Source organism: Narcine bancroftii, chromosome 1 (assembly GCF_036971445.1).
Source record: "Narcine bancroftii isolate sNarBan1 chromosome 1, sNarBan1.hap1, whole genome shotgun sequence".
NCBI lineage: Eukaryota > Metazoa > Chordata > Chondrichthyes > Torpediniformes > Narcinidae > Narcine > Narcine bancroftii.
In genome coordinates, this window is record NC_091469.1 from 335,200,076 (window position 1) to 335,226,036 (window position 25,961).

The following is a 25,961-nucleotide window of genomic DNA, read 5'->3' on the forward strand; positions in this document are numbered from 1 at the left end:
CAAGCGCGGGCTTATGAGCCCGGTGCTGAGGTCGAAGGGGAAACCCCCGACAGCGCCATTTTGGCTGGATGCCCTGCCGCATGTGTTACAAGCGGGGCCGGTTCGCCTGCTTAACGGCGTGCCACCACACTTGCAAGATCTCCTCTGTTCATGGTTCCTTATGAAAGTGGTGAAAGTAGCCACTTGAACAAAGCCATGTGTGGACAAAGTTCGAGGTTGAAGAAGGCACACTTCCCCAAATGCAAATAGGAATGGACAATTAATGTAAGCATGAACAATCTGAACTTAGTGTACACCAAAGTACAAGTTGATAGCTCAAATTTATTGCACGTCATACAATCAATCATGAGATTCTCTTTAGTAATTTCTCAGTGAGTCACAAAGGACTGTAGACATGATGATTGCAGTGAAAACACACTAAATGCTGGAAGAACTCAGCTGGTCTTTTCAGTGTCCATAAAAAGTGAAGATATCTTGCTGTCATTTCGGGCCTGAACCCTTCTTCAAGGAATAAGCAGAATGAGCCAGAAGGTTGAAATGTCAAAATTCAGACAATGCTGGCTGGCCAAGGAATCCAACCAACAAAAGGTTTAATTGGCTATGATGAGAGAGGAGGTAAGAATTTATCCTGTTTATGTGAAAGGAGACAAAGAACTGGGGGAAGGTGATGGGGGTTGGGGGTGGGGGATTTATTGAAAACCAGTAAAGTCAATATTAATGCCATCGATTGGAGGGTGCCCTGAAGGAGTATGAGGTGCTGTTCCTCCAATTTATGGGTGATCTCAGTCTGGGAGTGCTTGAGACCATGGACAGACATGTCAGCAAGGGAATGGGATGGGGAATGGAAATGGGTGGCTACTGGGAGATCCACAATATTGCGGAAAACAGAGCTGCTGCTTTAGGCCCTCAACAAGACCCCATCAAAATTCACCGAACCCACTGTATCATGCACCATCACTGAACTCATCACTTCTGGTCTCCTCACTGGCAGAGCCTTCAACCTTATTGTTTCCAAACCCTACAACGCCGACACCTCCTACCCAAGATCCACAAACCCAATTGTCTTGTCCCGGCATACCCATCATGTCCACATGTTCCTGTCCCACCAAATTGGTCTCCATTTACCACAACTCTGTTTTGTACCCCCTGGTCCAGTCCCTCCCCACCTACATCTGGGACACTTCACTCACCTTTTATTACTTCAACAGATTCCAGTTCACCTCGTGTTTGCCATGGACATCAATCCCTTTACACCTCTATCCCTCATAGTGAAGACCTCAAAGCCCTTCATTTCTTTCTGGACAATAGACCAAATAGGTCCACCTCCACCATCACCCTCTTCTGGCTGGCAGAACTTGTCCTCACCCTCAATAATTTCTCCTTTGATTTAAGCCAATTTCTCCAGGTCAAAGGAGTATCCATGGGTACCTGCATGGGCCCCATCTATGCCTGCCTTTTTGATGGCTACGTGACATAATCCATGTTATAAGCCTACACAGGCAAGGTCCCTCAACTCTTCCTCCACTATGTTGATGACCACTTTGGTGCTGTCTCATGTACCCACGGTGAGCTCATTGACTTCATCCACTTTGCTGCCAACTTCTACCCAAATCTCAAATTCACTTGGTCCATCTCTAGCAACACTCTCCCTTTCCTCGATCTCTCTCAGGGCAAAGTGGGGATACTGGATGGAAATGGAAACAGCAAGCGACATCCGACAGCAGGGCCTAAATCCCATAACCTGTTACAAAACCAAATCTGGTAAAGTAGCTGACAGTAAAGCCTCTCACCCAGAGGAACTCAATGCCATCTACACCCAATTTGATGACAGTAACAGCGACAAACCATTCCATCCACACCCCACATCCCCTGATTATCCCATCCTGTTCGTATCTGAGGATGTTATGTGTGCTGCCTTCAGGAAAGTGAATCCGAGGAAAGCATCCAACCCTGATGGAACATCTGGCTGAGTATTAAAGATCTGTGCTGACCAACTTGCCAAGATATTCATGGATATCTTCAATATCTCACTCCACCAGGGTGTGGTGCCCACCTGTTTCAAACAGGCATCAATCTTACCAGTGCCCAAGAAGAGTGCAGTAACCTACTTTAACAACTATCGACTAGTAGCACTTGCATCAAAAGTGATGAAGTGTTTTGAAAGGCTGGAGATGAAGCATATCATCTCCTGTCTAAGCAGTGACATAGATGTATTCCAGTTTGCCTATCGTACAAACAGATCTGTGGTGGATGCCATCTCACTGGCTCTTACAAAGCCCTGGAACACCTGGACAGCAAAGATGCATATAGTTTGACATTTAACACCATCATCCCCTCAAAACTGATCAGAAAAGTCCATCATTCAGAGCCCCAAACAATCCTTCCAAGTGAAGCAACATTTCTGCAGGGTCATCTGTTGCATCCAGTACTCCCATTGTGGACTCCTCTACATCGGGGAGACTGGACGCAGACTGAGAGATTGCTTTGTTGAGCACCTTGGCTCTCTCCGCCGCAATAGTGTCCTAAGTACTCATCCCTGTGGTGCTCAGGTGCTGGTAGAGTTGTGAACGAACTGTTTTTGCCAATCCAAACTGACTACGGTCAAGAGGAAAGGAAATCCAGGATCAAACTGCACAATGCACAAAGACATGCAGAATCAAGGAGCCTATATGTTAGTACTGTTTTAAAGGTTTATTGTTAGGTTGTTAGGTACATAACTATGCAGGTTCTAGAGGCATATGTATCATGTGCAGGCAGCAGAGTTTTAGTTTAATTTGGATGCAGACATCGTGAGCCATCGGGCCTGCTCCTGTTCTATACAGTTCTATGATCAGAAGCAAGATGGGTTTAATGATTTTTGATCATCTGGAGTGACATGATTTACAGGAAAATCCTTTACTTAAGAACAGGCTTTCCTCCCCCCCCCCCACCCGCCAATGTCTCTTGAACCTCTTCTTAGTACCCTAACCATAAACTACTCCAGCACCACCAAAAGGCCTATCTGGACAATGGTAACACCACATTTTTTCCCCCCCTATGGTATATTTATTAACTATCTCTCTATCTTCTGTTTATGTTATCTTTCTGTACAGTAAAATAATGTATACTATTTTAGATGTTTTTTTGCAAGTGAGAATTTTGGTGCATACTTTGAACAATGTGTATGACAATAAACTCATTATCATTACCAATATACTAACTGGTGATGTAGATGTAATGCCAGTGCAGATCCGATGAGCGTAATCAGCTAGGGGGTTAATCTTTTAGCTACTTTTTTTTCACCTAGTACTTGGAAGATTTATTGTTCAGGCTGTTATTCAGTGGTGCACCATAATTAAGTAAAAATGACTTTTTAGCGCCTATGGCCTTGAAGTCTGAGTAAATTGTTTTTCTCCATGGTTTTTGCTGTAGTTTATGTAAGTTGTTTTTGGAAAAGCATTCATATCTACCAATGTAGCTGATCAACACAGCTTTGTTCAAATCAGATAATGGATGGGCTCTTTCTCTTTTGTTTGCTTAAATGCTCTGTCTTTCTGCTGTGGGAGGAAATTAGGTATCAAGCTACAGGGGAGTGAATGAAAGCATCTTTACCACTGTACATTGACTAGCCTGGAGCATTCATGCCGAACAATTCGTCTAGTTTATAGAGTTCAGATCAAAGGAAAGTTTAGCCGAGTGTGTCAGTGTCACGTCTGGACAGATTCACCTAACATCTGACATGAAAAGCCTGCGATCAGTTGGAAATCCATTTCCCCTGTGTCTTTACAAATGCTGAAGGTGTCTGTACCTGACCACACCAGGTGGACTCTTGTAAAGTGCAGACAGGTATTTAATTTAAGATTAACTGTTTTGTCTCACTGTTTTGTGAAGCATAAATAATCCGAAAGGTGTAGAGATAATTTATGTGCTGTAACACTAACAGACTGGTGCAGAGACAACAACCTACACCTACAACAAAACAAAGGGGATGGTGGTTGACTTCAGGAGAGCACAGGGAGACTACTTCCCACTGACCATTGATGGCTCCTCCGTCGAGGTAGTCAAGAGCACCAAATTCCTTGGCGGGCACTAGTGGAAAATCTCTTCTGGTACCCCAACACCAGATCCATTGCCATGAAGGCCCATCAATGCCTTTACTTCCTGTGGAGGTTGAGGAAAGTCCAGTTTCCACCCTCCACCCTCACTACATTCTACAGGGGATGCACTGAGAACATCCTATATAACTTCATCACCACCTGGTTCGGGAACTGCATCATCCCAGAATGCAAGTCCCTGCAGCAGATAGTAAAGACTGCTGAGGAGATTAATGGGGACTCTCTCCTCCTGCCGTGATGGGCAGTTATAATGTCTATTGTTTGCAGAAAGTCGTAAACATTTTGAAGGGCTCCACCGCCCCCCCCCCCCCCCCCACCCCCGCCATCCAGGAAGAGGTACCAAACCATGAGGGCCCTCACGGTCAGATTGCGAAACAGTTCCCCCCCCCCAATGCTGTGAGGCTTCTGAACTCTGGGGACCCAGGGCTAGCATATGTAACATGATACTTATAAGTGATATGTTATTTATAAAAAAAAGTTTCTGATGTAGTTTAGCCTTGTAAATAAACAGCTCCACGATCTGGAGAAATGCTATCTCGTTTTCACTGTACACTGCAATTGTTATGGAATGAATGACAAGTAAATGTGACTTGACTTGAACAGGTTGGCATTTTATTCTTTCCACATACTCTATTTATACTGAGCAAAACATGATATGCATCCAATTTGATTACACAGCTCTCAAGCAAACTTATCTAACCATTTAATTTCATTTGGTGAGGAAAATAGAAACATAGGTTTCACTGATTATTGCAATATTAATGCCACCTCATTGGCTTTTCATTATCCTGTTGACGGCATGAAAATTAAGTTAATGACTAATCTTTGAAGTCAGTTATTAATCAGTCTCCTCGAAACACAAGTCCTGACAAAGAGACTTCTTCATTGGCAAGGAACACTTGGAACCAGATGTAGGAACATGATGACAAGGGGTTTTGCCTTTGGGGACCAGATTTTCTGCTGCAGATTTTCTTTAAATTCGCCTTGGAAAATTTGGTTATGTCAGGTTCAAGATTTCATTTACTGCCATATACACAAAAATCTCTTCTGTGTTTCGCCTGTAAAATAAGTAGAGTTCGAACATGCATATGATTTTGAGGCCTACCCAATGTTTTAATATTTTTTAATGATATAGTACAGAAGAAAGCCCTTGCAGCCTGTGAAATTCGTGTCTCCCAATTACACCCAATTTTAGCTGGTGAATTTTAATCTTTATTGATCCAGAATGATCTATTCCTGCATAGTATGTTACAGTTAGGATTCCTGATCTATTGGAGATGATAAATGATAGATTCTTTTTGAATCTGATGTTGTTAAATAGGGGTACACACAGAGAATTCACAGACACCCATGTGACACAGGCAATTTGAGGCCCATGAGGCAGGGTGTTCAAATCACAAGTCAGCCCTGGGGGTCAATGACAATGATGCCTCCCTTCCTGTCAGGTTGGATACCTTCTCCGCACAGTTTGATGAGAAAAACAATGTGACACCAAAGAAAACTTTATCACCCGTGAAGAACAGGCACCCTCACAGGATTCAACGCAGCCACATCATCCAGTTGCAGAAGAGAGTGATGGTAACTGGACTAAATGACTACCGCCCGGGGTACTGATGTCTACAACTATGAAGTGCTTTCAATGACTGATAATAGAAAGGATCTGATCACACCTTCCAGCTGAACCTGTTCCAGTTTGCCTACGATTCAAACCGTTTCATAGATCTTGACCCACCAAGTAGACAATGCCTCATAGATCAGGCATTCACTGACTTCAGCTCGGCATTCAACACGATCATACATCAGAGACTTGTGGATAAACTGTCCTTGCTGTGATTCAATACCCCTCTCTGCAACTGGATTCTGGACTTCTTGACCAAAAGGCCACAGTCTGACCAGGTTGGTAGCAGAATATCAGGTTCCATCACACTGAACACTGGCGCACCTCAGTCACTACTGTTCGACCTGCTGGCTCACAATTAAACTGCTAGTTTCAGTTTTAACAGAAGTATCAAATTTGTAAATGGTACAACAGGAGTTGACCTCATTGGCAATGATAATGAGTCACATTACAGAGAGAAGGATGGGTGGTTCATAAAATGGAGCAGGAATAACAACCTAAGTCTTGTTGTGGGCAAGGCAAAGGAGATGATTGTGGACTTCAGGAGGATGAATGTCAATCATTCTCCATTATACATTGATGATCCTGTCGTGGAGAGCACAAAGTTCTATGGAGTGCATATAAAGCACAGTCTATCTTGGACCCACAACACCTCATTAGTCAGGAAGGCACAGCAGCACCTAAACTTCCTCAGGAAGTTGAGAAGGGCGAGACTAGCAGCCCTCATCATGACACCATTTTACAGGACCACAATTGAGTGTGTTCTGTCTGGCTGCATCATAGTGTGAGGTGGAAGCTACAAAGCATTGGACTGGATACAGATGATCATCAAAATGGCCATAATCATAAAATCATCATAAGATCATTAGGACCGTCCCTCTCCTCTATTGATGAGCGATGCTTAAATAGGGCTCATAGAATTATAGAAGAGCCTTTCCATTGTGCACATAACAACTAAAGCCAAGAAGGAGGTGCAGGACCATTAAAACAGGATTGCCACTCTGGGGAAGTAGCTTATTCATGCAGGCTGTAATACTGATGAACAGTTTCCTGCAATTGAGTAAGTCATCCCCAAAAAAATTATATACATTTATTTAAAATTTATCTTTTGGTATGTATGCGATTGTTATTTACTGTGTGTGTATGTGTGTGCACTGTGGTCTGGGGAAACACTTTTATCAGGTTTTATATGTATAGTCAGATGATAATAAACTTGAACTTGAGAAATATTACTGCACATTAACAGGAGATTAAGCATTAACCTTTGCTTTCACAAAGATTGGAATTTTCATTCTCCTTGTCCTTTAATCATAAATTAAACTACAATTTAAGAGAAGGATTTGGTGTTAGGGTTGATGGCAATGGAATGTTACCTTTCTCTGAAGATATCAGGACCTGCATCTCATTGCAATCCATTTTAGTGAGAAGATGTAATTTGTATATGTAAATGTTTATTAGACCATTTAAGATTAGTTTTGATGGAGGGTTCCAACCTGAAGCATTGACTATTCTTTAACCTGCAAACAGATTTGTTTTTTGCTGCAGGTTCCAGCATCTGCCATCTCTCATGTACCTCTACACAAGATAAGCTCATGAAATGAAAATTCTGCAGTTTGCAATGAACCAGGCAATTTTACTGTGTTAGATTGACTGTGTTAGTTTTGATCAATCTGAGAGTTAAAGATCTCAAGCTTACCTGGTCCATCCCTGACATCACTCTCCCCTTTCTGAATCTTCCTGTGTCCATCTTGGGAGATGAGCCTTTCAATGACATGTATTAAAAACCTACTAACTCCCATAATTACCTCGACTATACTTTCTCACACCCTGCCCCCTGCAATCTCTCTGTCTCCACTGCATCTGTTCCCAGGATTAGGCCTTCTTGTCCAGATCTTCTGAAATGTCTGCCTTCTTCCATAAACATGGCTTTCCTTCCACTACCATCAACTCAGCCCTCGCCCACATTTCCTCCATTTCCTGCTCATTTGCATGGTCTCCTCTGCCCCCAGACTCAACAAACACAGGATTCCCCTTGTCCTCACCTACCACCCCACCAGTGTCCGCATCCAATACATTGTCCTCCGGAATTTCCGGCAATTAAAACAGGATCCCACTACCAGACACATCTTCCCCTCTCCTCCCTTCTATGCCTCCGAGACTCCCTCATGTACCCATCCAGCCCTACCAATCACCCCCGGTACCTTCCCCTGTGGTCGCAGGAGGTACCACAGTCCATGGCCCCAAATAGGCCTTTCAAGAGAGGCAACACTTCACTTGTGTATCCGCAGCATTGACTTACTGCACCCTTTGTGGCCTTCTTTACATCGGAGAGACTGGGAGGTTCTTGTCCTCACCAGTGACAAGAACCTCCCAGTGGCCACCCATTTCAATTCTGCATCCCACTGCCATACTCACGTCTGTCCATGGCCTCATATACCATTCCACCAAGAACACCCGTAAATTGGAGGAACAACACCTGATTTTCTGTCTGGGCACTCTCCAGTCAGATGGCATTGACATCGACTTCTCCGTTTCCTGCTGCCATGCTCTCCTTCCCTTCCTCTGACCTCTCTCTCAGCTCTCCACCCACTTCCTTCTCTATTCACCCGGCCATCCCTCCTCCCCCTTACTTGCTGCTGTGCCCTCCCTTCTTTTATCTCCTACCTTTGATTCCCTGCCTTTTTATTCTGACATTTTTCCATACTTTGATGAAAGGTCAAGCCCAAAATGTTGGTTATGTATTTTTATCTTTGCTTTTTTGTTGACCTCACCAAAGCCTTCGACACCGTGAGCAGGAAAGGGCTTTGGCAAATACTAGAGCGCATCGGATCGGATGCCCCCCGAAGTTCCTCAACATGGTTATCCAACTGCACGAAAACCAACAAGGTCGGGTCAGATACAGCAATGATCTCTCTGAACCCTTCTCCATTAACAATGGCGTGAAGCAAGGCTGTGTTCTCGCACCAACATTCTTTTCAATCTTCTTCAGCATGATGCCGAACCAAGCCATGAAAGACCTCAACAATGAAGACGCTGTTTACATCCAGTACCGCACGGATGGCAGTCTCTTCAATCTGAGGTGCCTGCAAGCTCACACCAAGACACAAGAGAAACTTGTCCGTGAACTACTCTTTGCAGACGATGCCGCTTTAGTTGCCCATTCAGAGCCAGCTCTTCAGCGCTTGACGTCCTGTTTGCGGAAACTGCCAAAATGTTTGGCCTGGAAGTCAGCCTGAAGAAAACTGAGGTCCTCCATCAGCTAGCTTCCCACCATGACTACCAGCCCCCCCACATCTCCATCGGGCACACAAAACTCAAAACGGTCAACTAGTTTACCTATCTCGGCTGCACCATTTCATCAGATGCAAGGATCGACAACGAGATAGACAACGGACTCGCCAAGGCAAATAGCGCCTTTGGAAGACTACACAAAAGAGTCTGGAAAAACAACCAACTGAAAAACCTCACAAAGATAAGCGTATACAGAGCTGTTGTCATTACCCACACTCCTGTTCGGCTCCGAATCATGGGTCCTCTACCGGCATCACCTACGGCTCCTAGAACGCTTCCACCAGCGTTGTCTCCGCTCCATCCTCAACATTCATTGGAGCATTTTCATCCCTAACGTCGAAGTACTCGAGATGGCAGAGGTCGACAGCATCGAGTCCACGCTGCTGAAGATCCAGCTGTGCTGGGTGGGTCATGTCTCCAGAATGGAGGACCATCGCCTTCCCAAGATCGTGTTATATGGCGAGCTCTCCACTGGCCACCGTGACAGAGGTGCACCAAAGAAAAGGTACAAGGACTGCCTAAAGAAATCTCTTGGTGCCTGCCACATTGACCACCGCCAGTGGGCTGATATCGCCTCAAACCGTGCATCTTGGCGCCTCACAGTTCGGCGGGCAGCAACCTCCTTTGAAGAAGACCGCAGAGCCCACCTCACTGACAAAAGGCAAAGGAGGAAAAACCCAACACCCAACCCCAACTAACCAATTTTCCCCTGCAACCACTGCAATCGTGTCTGCCTGTCCCGCATCGGACTTGTCAGCCACAAACGATCCTGCAGCTGACGTGGACATTTACCCCCTCCATAAATCTTCGTCCGCGAAGCCAAGCCAAAGAAGAAGAAGATATAAAGGACAATCTTTAGCCTACTGAATTTCTCCATCATTGTGTTTTCACTAAGTTAATCAGGTTTCTGTAATTGTGTCCATTGAGAGTGTAAAACTGTACCAAAATTATGGTCAGGAGATCAGCTTTGAGCGCATCAGCTTTAATTAATCACCCATTGTCAACTCTGTTTGGTATTTCTATTTGTTCCTATAGTGGAGTAATCAGATGGGAAAGGAACGTGATGGAATGAGCTTGGGTTCCCATTAATTTTTTTGGAAAAATCTCAATGTGTTGACACATATAATGGTGTAATCAGATGGGAAAGGAACGTGATGGAATGAGCTTGGGTTCCCATTAATTTCTTTGGAAAAATCTCGATGTGTTGACACATCTGTTTAACATTCAAACCTGGTTGACTGAACCAACTGCAGTGAGTTCCCAAAATCAATCTGTTCTTTTTCTGAGAAGATTAATGGTGTCACAACTAAGTGGTCTGTAGCAATATAATCTGAGTTCAGGTGAACCCATTATGTAATGTGTCAAGGGTTAAGTGTTTTTTTTATCTTTCTACAATCATTCACTTTCAGACCAACTAAATTATATGAAGGGCATGATGAAGGACATTGTACATAAAACAAATGGACTTGAATAGGAGTCAAGTGACTGCCAGTCACTAAATGGATTTTCCCTGCAATTTCATCCCTGAATCCTTTCCTGGCAAATATTCATCACAAAAAATTAATCAGCAGAAACTACAGTCGCTGGAATCTAAAATAAAAGAGAATGCTGGAAATATTCAGCAGATCAGCCGGCATCTGCAGAGAGAAAAGAACCGAGTTAACATTATAGGCTGGTGGCTTTTTATCAAAACTGGCCAGGCCTGTAATGTGCTGGATCAGATTATGAGTTGTTGTTCCGTGAGCTTATGTTGATCTTCATTGGGGACGAAGTCAGAGTGGGATAGAAAATTAAAGTGAAGACCATTTAAAAGTTCAAGATGACTGCTGTGAATGAAATTAATGTAATTAGCAAAGCTATAGAGCCATGCAGCATGGAAATGAGCCCTTCAACCCACGGTGTGCTCTCTATCCAGCACTGATGTACACTCCTGCAGCACTAATCTCATCTATTCTCACATTTCCATCAAAATTCCCCTCCTCAGATTCTACAAATTGTCTCCAATACAAGGGTCAATTTATAATAGCCAATCAACTTACCGACTTTTCTGACTTTGATTTGTCCTACTTTATCATTTCTACACACCTCAACGACAATCAGCAGACCCTCACCAGCCAGAATCAACAGCTATTTGTGCCATATAATCTCTCTTGGTCTCCCTCTATCACAAGCATTTTTTTGGTTTTCTTCACTTCTTCCCCCTTCTTAAAACATGCTTAGTTTCTAATATCTGCTATTGATGATGCAAGGTCACTGAGCTGAAATATAAATCTTGCTCCTCTGTTCCTGAAATCCTTCCAAACCTTGCTGAATATTTTTGGAGCAGCACTCAGGTGCTGGAGTAACTTGGTGCGTCATGCAGCATCGGTGGAAAGCAATAGATGTTGATGTTTCATGCCAAGAGCCCTTCCTCAGGAGTTTTAGGCCAGTTATGTTGATGTCTATTGCTTTCCACTGATGCTGCCTGACCTGCTGAGTTCCTCCATCACTCTTCAAGTTGCTCCAGTTTTCCAGCTTCTGCAGACGTCTTGTTTACCTGCTGAATATTTCTCAAACTTTCTGTTTTAATTCAGATTTCTGGCATGCCCACTCTTTTAGTTTTCAGTTGTTTTAGGATTTTGCGCATTTCTGTGTGGTGCCTTATCATTGCAAGTCTTTGATATGCATGTGTGCACATTGGCTTTCAAGTCCTTGGAAGTCATCAGTCTCGGAGAGCTTCATCCAACAGATTATTCTTCTCTTGTGATTCTAAATTGTAACCAGCTCCAATCCCCACCTTCCATCAGGGCAATTGGATACCCGTCTCTATCTGGTGTGGGTTGCTGAGGCACTTGTTGCAATTCCAAGCAGCACCTGAACTGGATCTAACCACAGAGTAGAGATTGACGATTCTGTCAACGGCTGTAACGACTGAGTCTTCAGACAGACTGCTTCGATATCCTTTCACCTCTGAAAATTTGCATAAGTCTCCACTTCCTCGCAACATTTATTGCTCAAATCCTTGCTTAATTTTGTTGACTCTATGCTCTGATATTCTGATATTCCCTCGGCTTGCCTCAAAGTTTCCACCCTCTGAATATTTGAAATATCAAGTTTTCTGCAGTTTCAATCTCAACCAATTCCCATTTATCCATCACCCCAAATCTTTCAAAGACAGTTTGCTGGAGGAACTCAGCACTTCAAACAGCATCGACTGGAGAAAAAGAATGGTCAACATTTTGGGCCAGATCCTTTCATCAAGGCAGTCTGTTATGTGACCTTAGTTTGGCCATGCTTCGATTGTAACATTTTTAACCTCATGCTCAAATTCCTCAACAACTTCATCCTTCCATAACATTGATACCTCCTGCAGCCCCACATGCCCCCAGAAATGATGAGTGTATCTCTGGCCATTCTGTACATCTCGTGCCAGTCGTGCCACTGTCTGCCTCTGTCCAAATTCATTATCATCTTACTGCACATATAGAACCAGATGAAACCATGGTTTTGAGGAGGCAACAAAGAAGGTTGATGAGGACAGGGCAGTGGATGTTGTCTACATTAACTTCAGAAAGACATTTGACAATGTCCCTCATGGTAGACTGATCAAGAAATTAAAGCTGCATTGGATCCATAATGAATTGATAGTTTGGGGTTGGAAGTGGCATACCAATAGAAGGAAAGAGATTAGTAATGGAAGGAAATTACTCTGAGTGGATGTCTGTGGCCAGTAGTGGTCTGCAGGGATTGATGTTGGTGTCCTTGTTTGTGATTTGTATAAATGACTTGGACGAGAGAGTAGGTGGGTTACTTGGTAAGTTTGCAGATGATTCAAAGATTGGTGGAGTTGTGGACAGGGAAGAGGGCTGCCCAAGAATATAGCAGGATATAGATCAGTTACAGACACGGGCAGAGAAGTGGCAGGAGGTGATCTGAAATGGTCCAAGTTGTATGTTGAGGGATCAGGAGGAAGAGAAATATAAACAGTTGGGGGCAGGAATTTTAAAAGTACTGGTATGCAAAGGGTTCCGCAGAGCAGGACCATAGCTCCCTGAAATTGGCCACACAAGTACATAAGGTGGGAAAGAAGGTATGTGGTATGCTTGCTGTTATTGGTTGTGGCATTACATATCAGAGTAAAGAAGTCTTTTTTCAGCTATATGCAACATCGGTTAGTCTGCTCTTGCAGTGTTGCATGCAATTCTGATTATCCCTTTACAGGAAATTTGTGAAGGCTTTGAAAATGATTGACCAGAATACTTCTTGGATTAGAGGGTATGAGTTGTCGAGAGAGGATGGACAGACTTCGGCTGTTTTCTTTCTAGCATCTAAGGCTGAAGAGAGATTGGATTTTGGTTTATAAAATTATGAGATGGTAGATAGTCGGAAATGTAATCCCAGGGAAAAAAAAAAATCTTGTATCAGAGGACTTGAGTTTAGGATGGTAGGAGGGAGTTTAAAGAAGATGAGCAAGCAAATATGTTAGCCTGGGTTGGCCATTAGGGTAGTGAATGAAGCAGATACAATAGATGTATTTAATAGGCTTCTGTATAGACATGCAGGGAATAGAGGGTTATGCACCATGTGCAAGCAGCAGAATTTCATTTTAATTTGGCATTGTGTTCTGTGCAGATTTAATGGGCAGAAGGGCCTGTTGCTCTGCTGTACTGTTCTATGCTCTATATATTCTATCTGGTGAAGTGGTGCTTGGTACTTCAACGATGTTCCTCCTTGGGTTCACAGAAGGATGTGATGCATTATTGCAGATGTACACACACACACACACACACACACACACACAAGAACTCATTATTCAATTGATGTTTTTAACCAACTATGAAGGAGAATTTATCAGGCTTGATAGCATTGGTTGAAGAATTAATATTCACTGCCTTATCTGTGGCACCATTGATAGAATACATATTCTCTCAGCATTAGGGTGTCAGCTTGGGATCTGCTGCTGACATTTTTCATCTGGCACAAATCCATCACTTCTAGTTTGGGTGAAAGGTGTAACAGGATAGAAGCAGTGAACCTTAAAATCTATGCTTACCCTACCACCATCACTGAATAGGGCACTGTAAATATTACTTTCTCATTCTTACCCACAATTAAGCATTAACAATTGACTTATGAATGGAATTGTATGATGTAGGATGTGGGAAATATAAAGTAGTTGTGTCATAAATGTACTCAGAAGAATGACCACTTGACCATTTTTTGGAGCACAAGTCAAGTTTATTGTCATCTGATTGCACAAGTGCAACCGACGACGAAACAGTATTCTCCAGTCCTGGAAAACATGCAGACACACAATCAGATTTGACACACAAACAGACAAACAATGCATGTGCAGGATAAGTATTCATATATCCAATAAATAAATAAATATGGTTTCCTGAATATTTGAGTCTTGGGTGGTTAATGCGAGCAGCTCCTTTGGTTGTTCAGCATTCTCACTGCCTGTGGGAAGAGCTGTTCCTTAGTCGGGTGGTTCAGGCTCTAATACTCCTGTACCTCTTTTCCAACTGAAGTTGAAAGATGCTGTGTGCAAGGTCCATTTCTATGCAGCAACTGTACCACACTCTGATGCAGCCAGCCAGGATGCTCTCAATAGAGCTCCTATAGAAGGTTAACGTAATGGTGGCCAGTAGCCTTGTCCACTTCAGACTTCTCAAAGAAGTGAAGTCACTGTTTTACCTTCCTGCTGATAGGTCACTAGTCAAGTGAACTCCAAGTAACTCGGTTCTATCCACTCTCTCCACTACAGAGTTGTTGATGTGTAGTCGAGGATGGCCATTCCTGGTCCTCCTGATATCCACGATCATCTCCTCGGTCTTGTGCACGTTGAGACTCAGGTTGTTGTTATTGCACCATAGCACAAGATTTTCCTCCTCTTCTCTGTAGTGTGACTCATTGTTGCTGATGAGGCCAAATACATTTGTGTCATCTGCAAACTTGATGACACTGTTGGAGGTGGATCTGGCGATGCAGTCACGGGTCAGTAACGTGAACAGGAGCAAGCTGAGCACAGAGATACTGACCCAAACAGACTGAGGTCTTTCTGTTGGGAAGTCCAAATCTAGTTACAGAGAGGAGTGTTGAGTTCCTGTGATGACAGTTTCTCCACCACTCTCTGGGGAATGATCCTATTGAATGCTGAGCTGAAGTCAATGAACAACAACCTGGCATATGAGGCGTCGTTCACCAGGTGGATCATGATGGAGTGAAAGGACAAGGCTATAGCATCATCTGTGGAACAGTTTCTTCTGTAGGCAAATTGAAATGGGTCCTGTGTCTCTGGGAGGTTTAGATACTTATGGAAGAAAGAAATGAAATAAAAATTACCTCTCTTCCCTCCACAATATGAATTTGATTGCTTCCTTTTCTGTTGCCAGTGGCCTTTCGTTCACACCAGATTTTATCAGAACAGACAATGCCAGGCTCCAGGAATCTTTTTCATGCCACAGGATAGCATTGTTTTGGCAGAGGCTCGCTTATGCCTTGCCAAAGTCTAAGGTTCAACAGCATTAATTCTTCACCCGCAGAAGGAATTGTAGAAAAAATATTTTTGCTATTGTTGCAAAAACGTGAACCTCGTGACTAAAAACAATGCTTAAAACTGGAATTCTTTGTTGTCTGTTGAATTATATGGAAGTGTATAGGATTGAGGCACAGAAGTAATCCTTTTGGTCTAAATGGTTTATGGACTTCAACACTTTCCTCCTTTCTTAATTCTGTGCACCTTTAATTCTTAAGTAGAACCTATTATTTTTCTTCTTAATTACTTGTCACATCCATCCATGCTATTGAGTTCAACTGATCCTTTTGATCTAAAGTTCCAGTTGGGAAAACAATATTTTCCAGTTCTCCACTTTTTCCAATATTTACTAGCATTTGTTATCTTTACAATTTATCAGGAAAGCCATAATCCTTAGTTTTATATAACCCCAACAAATAAATGTGCCCTTGGCCAGCACGGTTAGCGCACGGTTAGTGCAATGCCGTTACGGTGCAGGCGATCAAGACTGGGGTTTGAATCCTGTGCTGTCTGTAAGGAGTTTGTACATTCTCCCCGTGGTGGCGTAGGTTTCCTCTGAGTGCTCCAGTTTCTTCCCACCTTTCAAAAATGTACTGGGGGTTATAGGCCAATTGTGTATAATTGGGTAGCATGGTGTCATGGACCGAAAGGGCCTGTTGCCATGCTGAATGTTTAAATGTTAAATTTATATTCTGAAACACCTTCATAGTTTTAAATATCTTACTTCCAGATGTAAGACGCATAATAATTGCAAATCAGATTTTGTTTTCTTTTCAACTCTGCTCCAGTACCAGCACTGTGGGGAAGTCTAAAACAAAAGCAGAATATTCTGAAAGTACTCAACAGGTCAGGCAGCATCCGTGGGAAAAGAAGCAGAGTTAACCTTTCAGGTCAGTGTTCTGACAAAGGGTATCTGAGCTGTAACATTGACTCCCACAGATGGGTCCTGTTTCTGTTCGAGACTTCCAGCAGCTGCCCTTTGATTCTTACCTTCCTGTGAGGAAGGGTTGCTCTGCTAAATGAGCTATGAAGCTGCTCACTTTGGGGAGCCAAGACACTTCTGTGTTGCCACAGATAAATATTTATTCACCAACACTTCAAAAATATTGCGCAAGCAATGAATTGCTGGAGGATCGCAACAGGCCAGACAGCATCCATGGGTAGAAATGATTAGTCAATGGGCAGAAATTGTCAGGAAAACACTGTTGTCTTTTGAGGTCATTGCTATGCAATTTAGCTGCTCTGCTTTATACATCACAAAACCTTACAGGCTGTGAATTACTTTGGTTAGTTTATAGTTTGCAGATTTGCAAACAAAGCAGACAAATATCCATGGAGAGGAATGGGTTCTCAATATTTCAGATCAAACCCTTTATCAAAACTGTTCATGTGTTTCTCTCTTCATTCTATTATTTTGAAGAAATTAAAACAAATGATTACTTCACTGTCAAATCTCTTTTGAAAATGCAGATGAAAAGAGCAAGATTGGTTCATGTATTTTTCTGTTTGGATTCCTGCAGGACTCGGAATCCCTTGATGCCTACATACAGAACACACTTTCTGCTCTTTACCCACCATTTGAAGTCACTGCAGCCACTGTCCTGTGGCAGCTATTCCATGTAGTGGAGAAGTCGTATCGAGGGGACGGACTCCGCTGTCTGATTGATTTCCTGGTTCCTGCCAAGAGAATTCTTCAGTGCATTCAGCAGGACACTTGTGTAAGTAGAAGGTCAGCAGAGGGAACAAGGGCATTCGTTGTTGGTGGCTTCTGGAACAGAGACAATGCGGCAACTTGGTCTGGGTAGAATAAAGTAGATTTAGTTAGCTCAAGCTTGTTAAATGCAGCCAGTCATGTGTGATGGTGAACAGCAATATTTAAGCTGGTGTTTGATTTCATGCAGCAACCTTCAGAATAGAAGCAAATACTTGGCTGCTAACAGGTGATATCCTGTGAATTATATATGCTGATGAGATGTGATGGTGCGATTTACAGAACAGAACTGATAGACAATAGACACTAGGTGCTGGAGTAGGCCAATTGGCCCATCGAGCCGGTGCCATTTTTCAGATCATGGCTGATCATTCACTATCAGTATCCATTTCCAGCCTTTATCTCCATAATCCTTAATTCCCCTGCCTACAAGAGCCTTATCTAACTCCTTCTTGAACATATCCAGTGAATCTGCCCCTACCACCCTCTGGGAAAGCATTCCACAGATCCACTCTTCTCTGGGTAAATGAATTTCTCCTCATCTCTGTCCTAAAGGGCCTTCCCTGTATTCTTAAACTATGCCCTCTTGTCCTAGTCTCTCCCAACATTGGGAACATGTAATCCGAATTCACCCTGTCTAGCCCCTTGATAATCTTATATACCTCCATCATCCTTCTAAACTCCATCGCATATAAACCCAGTCTTTCTAACCTTTCAGCATATGTCAATCCTACCATCCCGGGAACTAACCTTGAAAATCTGCGCTGCACTCGCTCTCTAGCGTGTAAGTATGATGGTGAAGCGTCTACTAGAATGCAACAAAAAAAAGATGGAACTAAGTTTTGTGTTTTTATTTTGCTCAGTTGGTAACTTTCTCATCTCTGAGTCAGAAGTTTATAGATTTTTGAATCCCATTCCAAGGTCACTAAATCTAAACTGATACCTTCATGCAACAGTTGAGTAGAGGACAATCTTTTAAATGGGACTTCAAACCAAAACTTTCCACCTACAATCTCTTGCTTATGGACTTGTGCTCCTCCCTCTGCCCCCCCCCCCCCCCCCCACTTTTTTTGTTCAGGCACCTGCCTACTTTTTGCCTTGACGCCGGGGCTGAGGCCCAAAATTTTGGTTTATATATCTTTGCGACACGATCTGCTGAGTTTCTCCAGCACATTTGTGTATTGAACTATGATCACGACATTTGCAGACTTTCTCAGATCCTGTAAGAGTTTCCTCAAAATCGGAATAAAAGAGCAGTGGAGTTCCCAGATATCTTGGCCCCTATTAATTCCTCTGCTCAAACTGATTAAGATTGTGGGACCCTGCTATGTACCAAATAACTGCTGCATTTTCTATATTACAACATCATGTACATTTCAAAAGTATTTAATTTGCTGCATGAATACTTGGGGACAACCTGGGTTGCAGTAGGTTCTTCCTCATTGTCTGTTTACTATGTTTATTAGATATAAAATAAATAATTGGGAGAGGCAAGATAATATGGATCTCTATCAAAATTCTGCTTCTGATGGAAGTTTGACAGCTGTTTTCAGATTGCTTTCTTTCGCCCATTTTACATCGACCCTTAAAAGACAGCTTATCTTTGTCTTTTATTCGCTTCACTTACTTGCATGAATGCAGAAAAGGTGTATTGAAGGGCCCATTTCCCTCCGTGTTTCCACTGCCAAGGGACCTACTGTCAGAGATGGAGCAAAGTTGCTCCACCTGGAATGTAAAAGGATTACCCGCTGAAAGCTGTTCAAAAGGGGGAACTGCTGCAGGTTCAGTGGAGTGGTCAGTGTATGGACTCGGATTTCTCAGGTGGCTTTCCTCTCTAACTGCGGCATGTCCCCGCCATTTGTCTTGCCATTTTAACATTAGTTTCAGTCAAGACAAGTAAACAGACGTCATGTGGGAGCTGGGCACTAGTTGGATGTGACAGTGAGGCTTTCATCGGGGAGACTGATCACCGCGACAGGGTAATAAGCGTAAAACTCACATTAAAATCCTTGTTTATCAAATTTTCTACACTTTTACTACTGAACTCACTTTATCTTCTTATAAACTTGCTCCTTGAATATATTTTTGCAAAACTTTGTCAAGGTGGTAACTAATCAAAATGGACCAAACGAACTATCGAGTGGTCTGAAGGAGTCCTCATCTCCCTAGTGCCGATATTCATTATTATTACATATTGCTTTATGTTACTAGATTTGGTTGATCTTAGGAGGTACAGAGCAAGTGTGTGGATTTCACATTTGTAGCGGTGAGTGCACAGATCATGTTAGCAAGGTTTATAGTCTGGTTCGGTTTGCTTCTGTTGGCAATTGACTTTGCTAGAGAATCACTGTCCGTTCTGATACTGAGTGCGGCTGGCTCCCATTCAAACAGAGGAAAGTAGATGCTTAAATACTATGATTTATTTGTTGATTGGCAAGCAAAATAAGACAAATTACAGTATTTTTTAAAAAATATTTGAAAAGTCTGCAGTAATGGAGAAGTATGCATACAAAACCTCAGCACTGTGCCTCACAGTAGAGGGCGGCGCTGCAGTCCAACACATCCTGCCCCTTTTGCCCTGGGAGGCTGGTTCGTTAATCTCTGCTATATAAAAGGACTGAATGATCTGGCTTTTCAGCTTTCAGCGTAAACACCGAATCCACCTTTTTTTCCCCCCTCCTTTTACACACAACATGAATAGGGCAATAATGCAGCTTTTCTTTGTAAACACTCCTTTTGAGAACTGAAAATCTTTATAAAAACAGAACTTTATTTTTTCCTCCCCACTGAAATTCCTTGAGAAAAAATGCTATTATGTATGTCAAATTTTCAGGTTGCAATTTGTGAATTTAGTGAGAGGGTGTATTAAAACAGCTGTGGATGAGTGTGTCCCCACCAAATCATTCAGGGTTCAACCAGAAGTCCTGGATGAACAATGTAATCCAGAATGTGCTGAGAGCCAGATCACAGGCACTTAAGTCCAGAGATCCAGATCTATACAAAAGGAGCAAGTATGACCTGTCTTGGTGAAGTGGAGATTCCAAATGAAAATGGAAAAACAAAGGACACCTGACAGTTGTGGCATGGCCTAAATGCCATAACCTGCTGTGAAAACAAATTCAATGAGTAGCACTTGTCAAAGCTTTGCTCCCAGAGGATCTTGGTGCCTCCCACACCAATTTGACCACAGTAACAGCGAAAAACCACCCCTCCGCACCTCCAGGTACACTTATCTGAGGATGTCGTTCAGGAGAGTGAATCCGAGGGTGAGTACCTGGCTGAGTATTAAACGTCTGTACTGATCGACTTACCAATGTATTCGTGGATTGTAAATTTAAATTTAAAATTTTTTAAAATGTTCAAATATATTTAGACATACAGCATGGTAATAGGCTATTTTGGTGTAAGGTCCATGCCGCCCAATTTACACCCCATTAACCTACACCCCCACTATGCTTTGAAGGGTGGAAAAATAATGGAGCCCTAGAGAAAATCCATGCAGACACAGGGAGAATGTACAAACTCCTTACAGACAGCATGGGATTATAACCTCAGTCTGATCCCAATCACTGGCATTATAAAGGTGTTGCGTTAACCGCTACGCCAACTGTGCTGCCCTTCTTCAATATCTCAATGCAGAAGGGTGTGGTACCCACCTGTTTCAAATGGGCATCAATCATACCTGTGCCCACGAAGAGTGCATTAACCTTCCTTAATGACTATCGACCAGTTGCATTTACATCAACAGTGATGAACTGTTTTGAAAGGCTGGTGATGAAGCATATCAGCTCCTGTCTGAGCGGTGACATGGATACATTCTAGTTCACCTATCATAGCAACAGATCTATGGCAGATGCCATCTCACTGGCTACACACAAAGCCCTGCAACACCCGGACAGTAAAGATACATTCATCAGGATGCTCTTTATCTTCTATTATTTGGCATTTAACACCTTCATCCCCTCAAAACTGATCAGCAAACTCCAAGTCCTGGGACTCAACACACCACTGTGTAATTGGATCATGGATTTCCTCAGCTCCAGACCACAATCAATGAAGAATATCCTCCACAATCTCCTACAGGGCTGCGTTCTTTGCCCTCTGCTCTACTCACTTTACACCTACGACTGTGTAGCTCGGTATGACAATAACACCATCTACAAATTTGCCGACAATACCACGTTAGTGGGTTTTATAAAGAAAAATGATGCATGCAGGAGGGAGATTGAAAACTTGGTTGAATGGTGCTCTAACAATAACCTTGCACTCAATGTTACCAGGACTAAGGAACTCCATGATGACTTCAGGGTCATTGGGGAAACAGAGGTGGAGAGGGTGAGCAAATTTAAGTTCTTGGGAGTCACTATCTCGGAGGATCTTTCCTGGACCCAACACACCAATGGCATCGTGAAGAAATCTACTTCCTCAGGAGTTTGTGGAGGTTTGGTATGACATCAGAAATGGAGGCAAGTTTCTACAGGTATGTGGTGGAAAGTGTGCTGACCTGCTGCATCACATCTGGTATGGGGACACCAATACTCCTTAGCATAAAGCCCTGCAAAAGCCCAGAACATCACAGGTAAAACCTCCACACTATCGAGAACATTACAGGGAATGCTTCCGTTGGAGAGCAGCAAGGATCCACACCACCCAGCACAGTTTTCTCGCTGCTGCCATCAGGGAAGAGGTATAGATGCCACAAGACTCACACCACCAATTTCAGGAATAGTTGCTACCCCTCCACCATCAGACTCTTCAACAACAAACTCAATCAGCGACTCATTTAAGGACTCTTGTACACTTCACTGATTTTTTAAATTCTCTTTGTATTGAACATTTGTCATTTGTTTACAGTTCTTTACTGTTTACCTGCGTACACTGTGTAGAGTTTTTATGCACCACCAAAACGTGGTCTTTCTGCCTCACCCACAAAAAGATAATCCTAGGACTGGATGTGATGTCACATATTTACTCTGACAATAAATCTGAAATCTTCCGTATTACAAAGGGTTATTACATGGAGGTCATGCTCTCCGAATCATGTGCCTGATCTTTTATTTCCATTGATAAAGCAGTTGCTCTCTCAGTTTAAGAATTAGCCGAAAAGATTATATCTCTGACCATCAACTTGTTGTCTGGAGAGGAACTTGACCATGTGTCCTCCTGATTCAGAAGCAACATTCATTTTGAAAGCTGGGAGATCTAAACATCAGGGTCATTGCCCGTCATCACTCCCATGCTAATAAATGATGTGAATAAATTCTCCAATAAATTGGGTGCAAGGGATTGAGATCAGACTCAGGGGGGAGCTTCAATCATGATGGCAACACCTCACATAGATTTCTTCAAAGGATAGGGGTGGTGGTGGGGGGGGGGGTGGGTGGGAGTTGTTTGGACATGCTAAGTTTGCTGGTATTTGACAAAATGCCAAATGTCCTCAGGATTCTAAGAAAAAAGGCATTGTTGTATTCTTTTCACGATGGCCGCAATGTATTAGTTCCAGGAAAGATTCTCCGCTATGTTAACGACCAGGATTTTTAAACTGCTGCTCCTCTCCACTGCTGTTCTGTCAATGTGGACAGATGTGGTGCCTTGACCTCCCTTCTGAAAGTTCCCAAAATACATCTTGGATTTGCTGACCTTGAGAGCAAGATTGTTGTTCTGGCACTGCTCAATCAGATTCTCCATCTCCACCCTCTATTCTAACACATCATTACTAGTTATTTGGCAAACAATATAGGTGTCATCAGCAAATAGATTGCTTTGGAGCCAAACTTGGTTGCACATTATAGTCCCTTTTATAGAGAAGAAAAGGCGAATGTAAAGACAGAGGTTCTGAGTCCATAGAAGGTCCAAAGGCAGATGGGCTGCTGGAACACACTTCAGCTTCCATCCGCCTAGGGGGTACACTTAAAGGTGGAGAGTTGTTGCTCCACCTCCTCCGTAAGAGGAATGCCACTGAAAGCGGCTGCAAAGGAGCGGACTGATGACGTCGTGATGCGTCGTCAGCCCGTGACCCAAGTGCGATTTTAAAAGTAAAAACACACAATGCTGGAGAAACTCAGCAGATCAGTAGGGTAAAAACACACAATGCCGGATCCATCCGCGAACTTGGCGCTTTCACTTCCCCGGCTCGTATGTTTGACGTTATGCTGGCGGGCTGCACCTCTTGTCCTGACTCGCTCAGCTGTGGAAGCTGGTTCCTGACTCAGATCCCCATGAAGGCAACGCTGGATCCACATTATAAGTCGTCATCATGAAAGGTAAAATCGGCTTTTCTTTAAACTTGAGCCAGCTTTAAAAGGCCTATGGTATGGAGGTTATAAAGTAGATGACTCAGCATGCAGCTTTGAGGGTATCCCTATGTCGGTGGTCAGTGTGGGGGAGGAGACGTTTTCTGTTTGCACCAATTGGGGTTTGCTGTTGAAGTCGATGACCCAGTTACAGAGGAAGGAACAGAGCCCCAGAGTACATCTGAGATTTTTCCCCGCTTATCTTTATCGTGGACTCGTGCGTATTTGGTCTCGGACTGTGATGCCTGGTGTCACACACAAATAATGACCACAAGGCATTTGGAGTGTTTTGGGATTCGAGAAGAAGTCATCCAGAAACATCTCTGAGAATGAAACAGTGTGACAACAATAAATGAGATCCCACTGGTAGCCCATGATCACAGTCCTTTCACTACAACTCGGGAGAGGGCAGTGTAACATCTAAGCATCCAAAACCGGACCGTTGTTTTCAAGGGATTTGCTTGCTCATCGAAATGGACGAAGCTCTCATCATCAGTTCTACACCCACAACTGTGGGTACATGATCAACTCCTACAGATACAACCATAACTATCATCAGTTCAACATGATATAATTATGTAAATAAGTAGTACAGAGTGATTACAGTCCTTTTGAAATGTTTTGACTACCACCTTTCTCTCAGGAGTTAACGGGTGGCCATTGATCATTTAGTAGATGAATGGAAGTCTCTTTTTTTTGTGCCCTCACCAGACTGCTTCCTATACCCAACATTAACTTCTCAACAGCCAAACTTTTCAGAAGAATCAGTCCCCCTCAAAACTTCAAACAAAAGCATCGCTATATATTATCAGACTCACAATCAGGATTTATTGTCATGAACAAGTCATGAAATTCAGTGTTTTGTGCAAACATTCATATTATAACCATTTTAAGACATTATGATAAAAAGTAAAATATAACAATAATAACTATAATGGTGCCCGAAATGTAAGGCCGTGTCTTTGGTTCATTGTTTATTCAGGAATCTAGTGGCAGCGGGGAAGAAGCTGTGCTTGTGCCGCTGAATGCTCGTCTTTAGGCTCCTGTACTTTTTTCCCCTGAAGGTAGTAGATTGAAGAGGGCGTGGCCTGGGTGGTGGAGATAGAGGTTTGAGGATAGAAGCTGCTTTTTTAAGATACCATCTCATGTAGATATCCTCGATGGAGTGAAGTCTGGTGCCTGTGATGTCACAGGCCAAGTTAGCAACCCTCTAGAGTTTATTCTTGTCCTGAGAGATTGCACCTCCATACCAGGCAGTGATGCAAACCAGCCAGAATGCTCTCCACTGTGCACCTCTAGAAGTTTTCGAGAGCCTTCGGTGACATACCAAAACCTCACAGACACCTCACAAAGTATAGCTGTTGGCGAGCCTTCTTTGTGATTGCATCAACATGGAGGCTCCAGGACAGATCCTCGGAGATGTTGACACCCAGGAATTTGAAGTTCTTGACCCTCTCCACTACTGAGCCGTCAATGAGGACTGGGGGTCGTGTTACCCTGACAATCTCCTGAAGTCTACAATCATCTTCTTTGTTTTGCTGATGTTGAGCGCAAGGTTGTTATCATTACGCCATTCAAAGAGCTGATCTATCTCCCTCCTGTACGCTTCCTCATTGACTTTTGAGATTCAGCCAACAACTGTGATGTCATCGGCAAACTTATAGATGGCATTGGAATTGTACCTGGCCACACAGTTGTGGGTGTATAACAAGTAGAGCAGTGGAATAAACATGTATCCTTGGGCTGCACCTGTGTTGATGATCAGTGAGGAGTAGACTTTGTTTCCAATTCTTACTGACTGTGGTCTTCTGATGAAAAAGTCAAGGATCCAGTTGCAGAGTGGGTTACAGAGGCCTAGAGTTTATAGCTTCTTGACCACCACTGAGGGAATAATGGTATTGAAGGCTGAGCTGTAGTCGATGAATATCAGTCATATGTATGAATTGGTGTTTGAAGTGATGCAGAGCTGAGTGGAGAGCCAGCGATTTTGCATCTGCTGTGGAGCGATTATGACAATAGGCAAATTGCAGTGGGTCCAGATTTTTGCTTAGGTACCTGTTAATTCTGGCCATGACCACCCTCTCGAAGCATTTCATCACAGTAGAAGTTAGTGCTACTGGGTCGTAGTTGTTCAGACAGCCCAAGCTACTCTTCTTGGGTACCAAGATGAATGATGCTCTTTTGAAGCTGGTGGGAACCTCTAATTGCCACAACGAGAAGCTGAAAATTTCTGTGACTACTCCAGCTAGTTGGTTGGCACAGGTTTTTAGTACCCTGCAAAGTACACCATCAGATCCTGATGCCTTGCAAGAGTTCACCCTCTTGAATGATGTTCTAACATCGGCCTCAGAGACAGATATCATAGGGTCCTCAGCCTTTTAGGGATTCTAGTAGGCACCGTTTGGTTCTTCTTCTCAAAGTGGGCATAGAAGTT

The 25,961-nt window shown here is 43.2% G+C and overlaps 1 protein-coding gene across 4 annotated transcripts in view; it reads left to right on the forward strand.

The window, feature by feature from the left end:
• The window catches only part of LOC138748758 (pleckstrin homology domain-containing family G member 4B), a 224,311-nt gene that overhangs the window by 72,639 nt on the left and 125,711 nt on the right, over nt 1-25,961 (forward strand). For all 4 annotated transcript variants that reach the window (XM_069909453.1, XM_069909469.1, XM_069909479.1 and 1 more), the window contains exon 2: nt 17,044-17,241. In XM_069909453.1, coding sequence (XP_069765554.1) covers nt 17,044-17,241 — 198 coding nt within the window. The remainder of the gene's footprint in view (nt 1-17,043; nt 17,242-25,961) is intronic.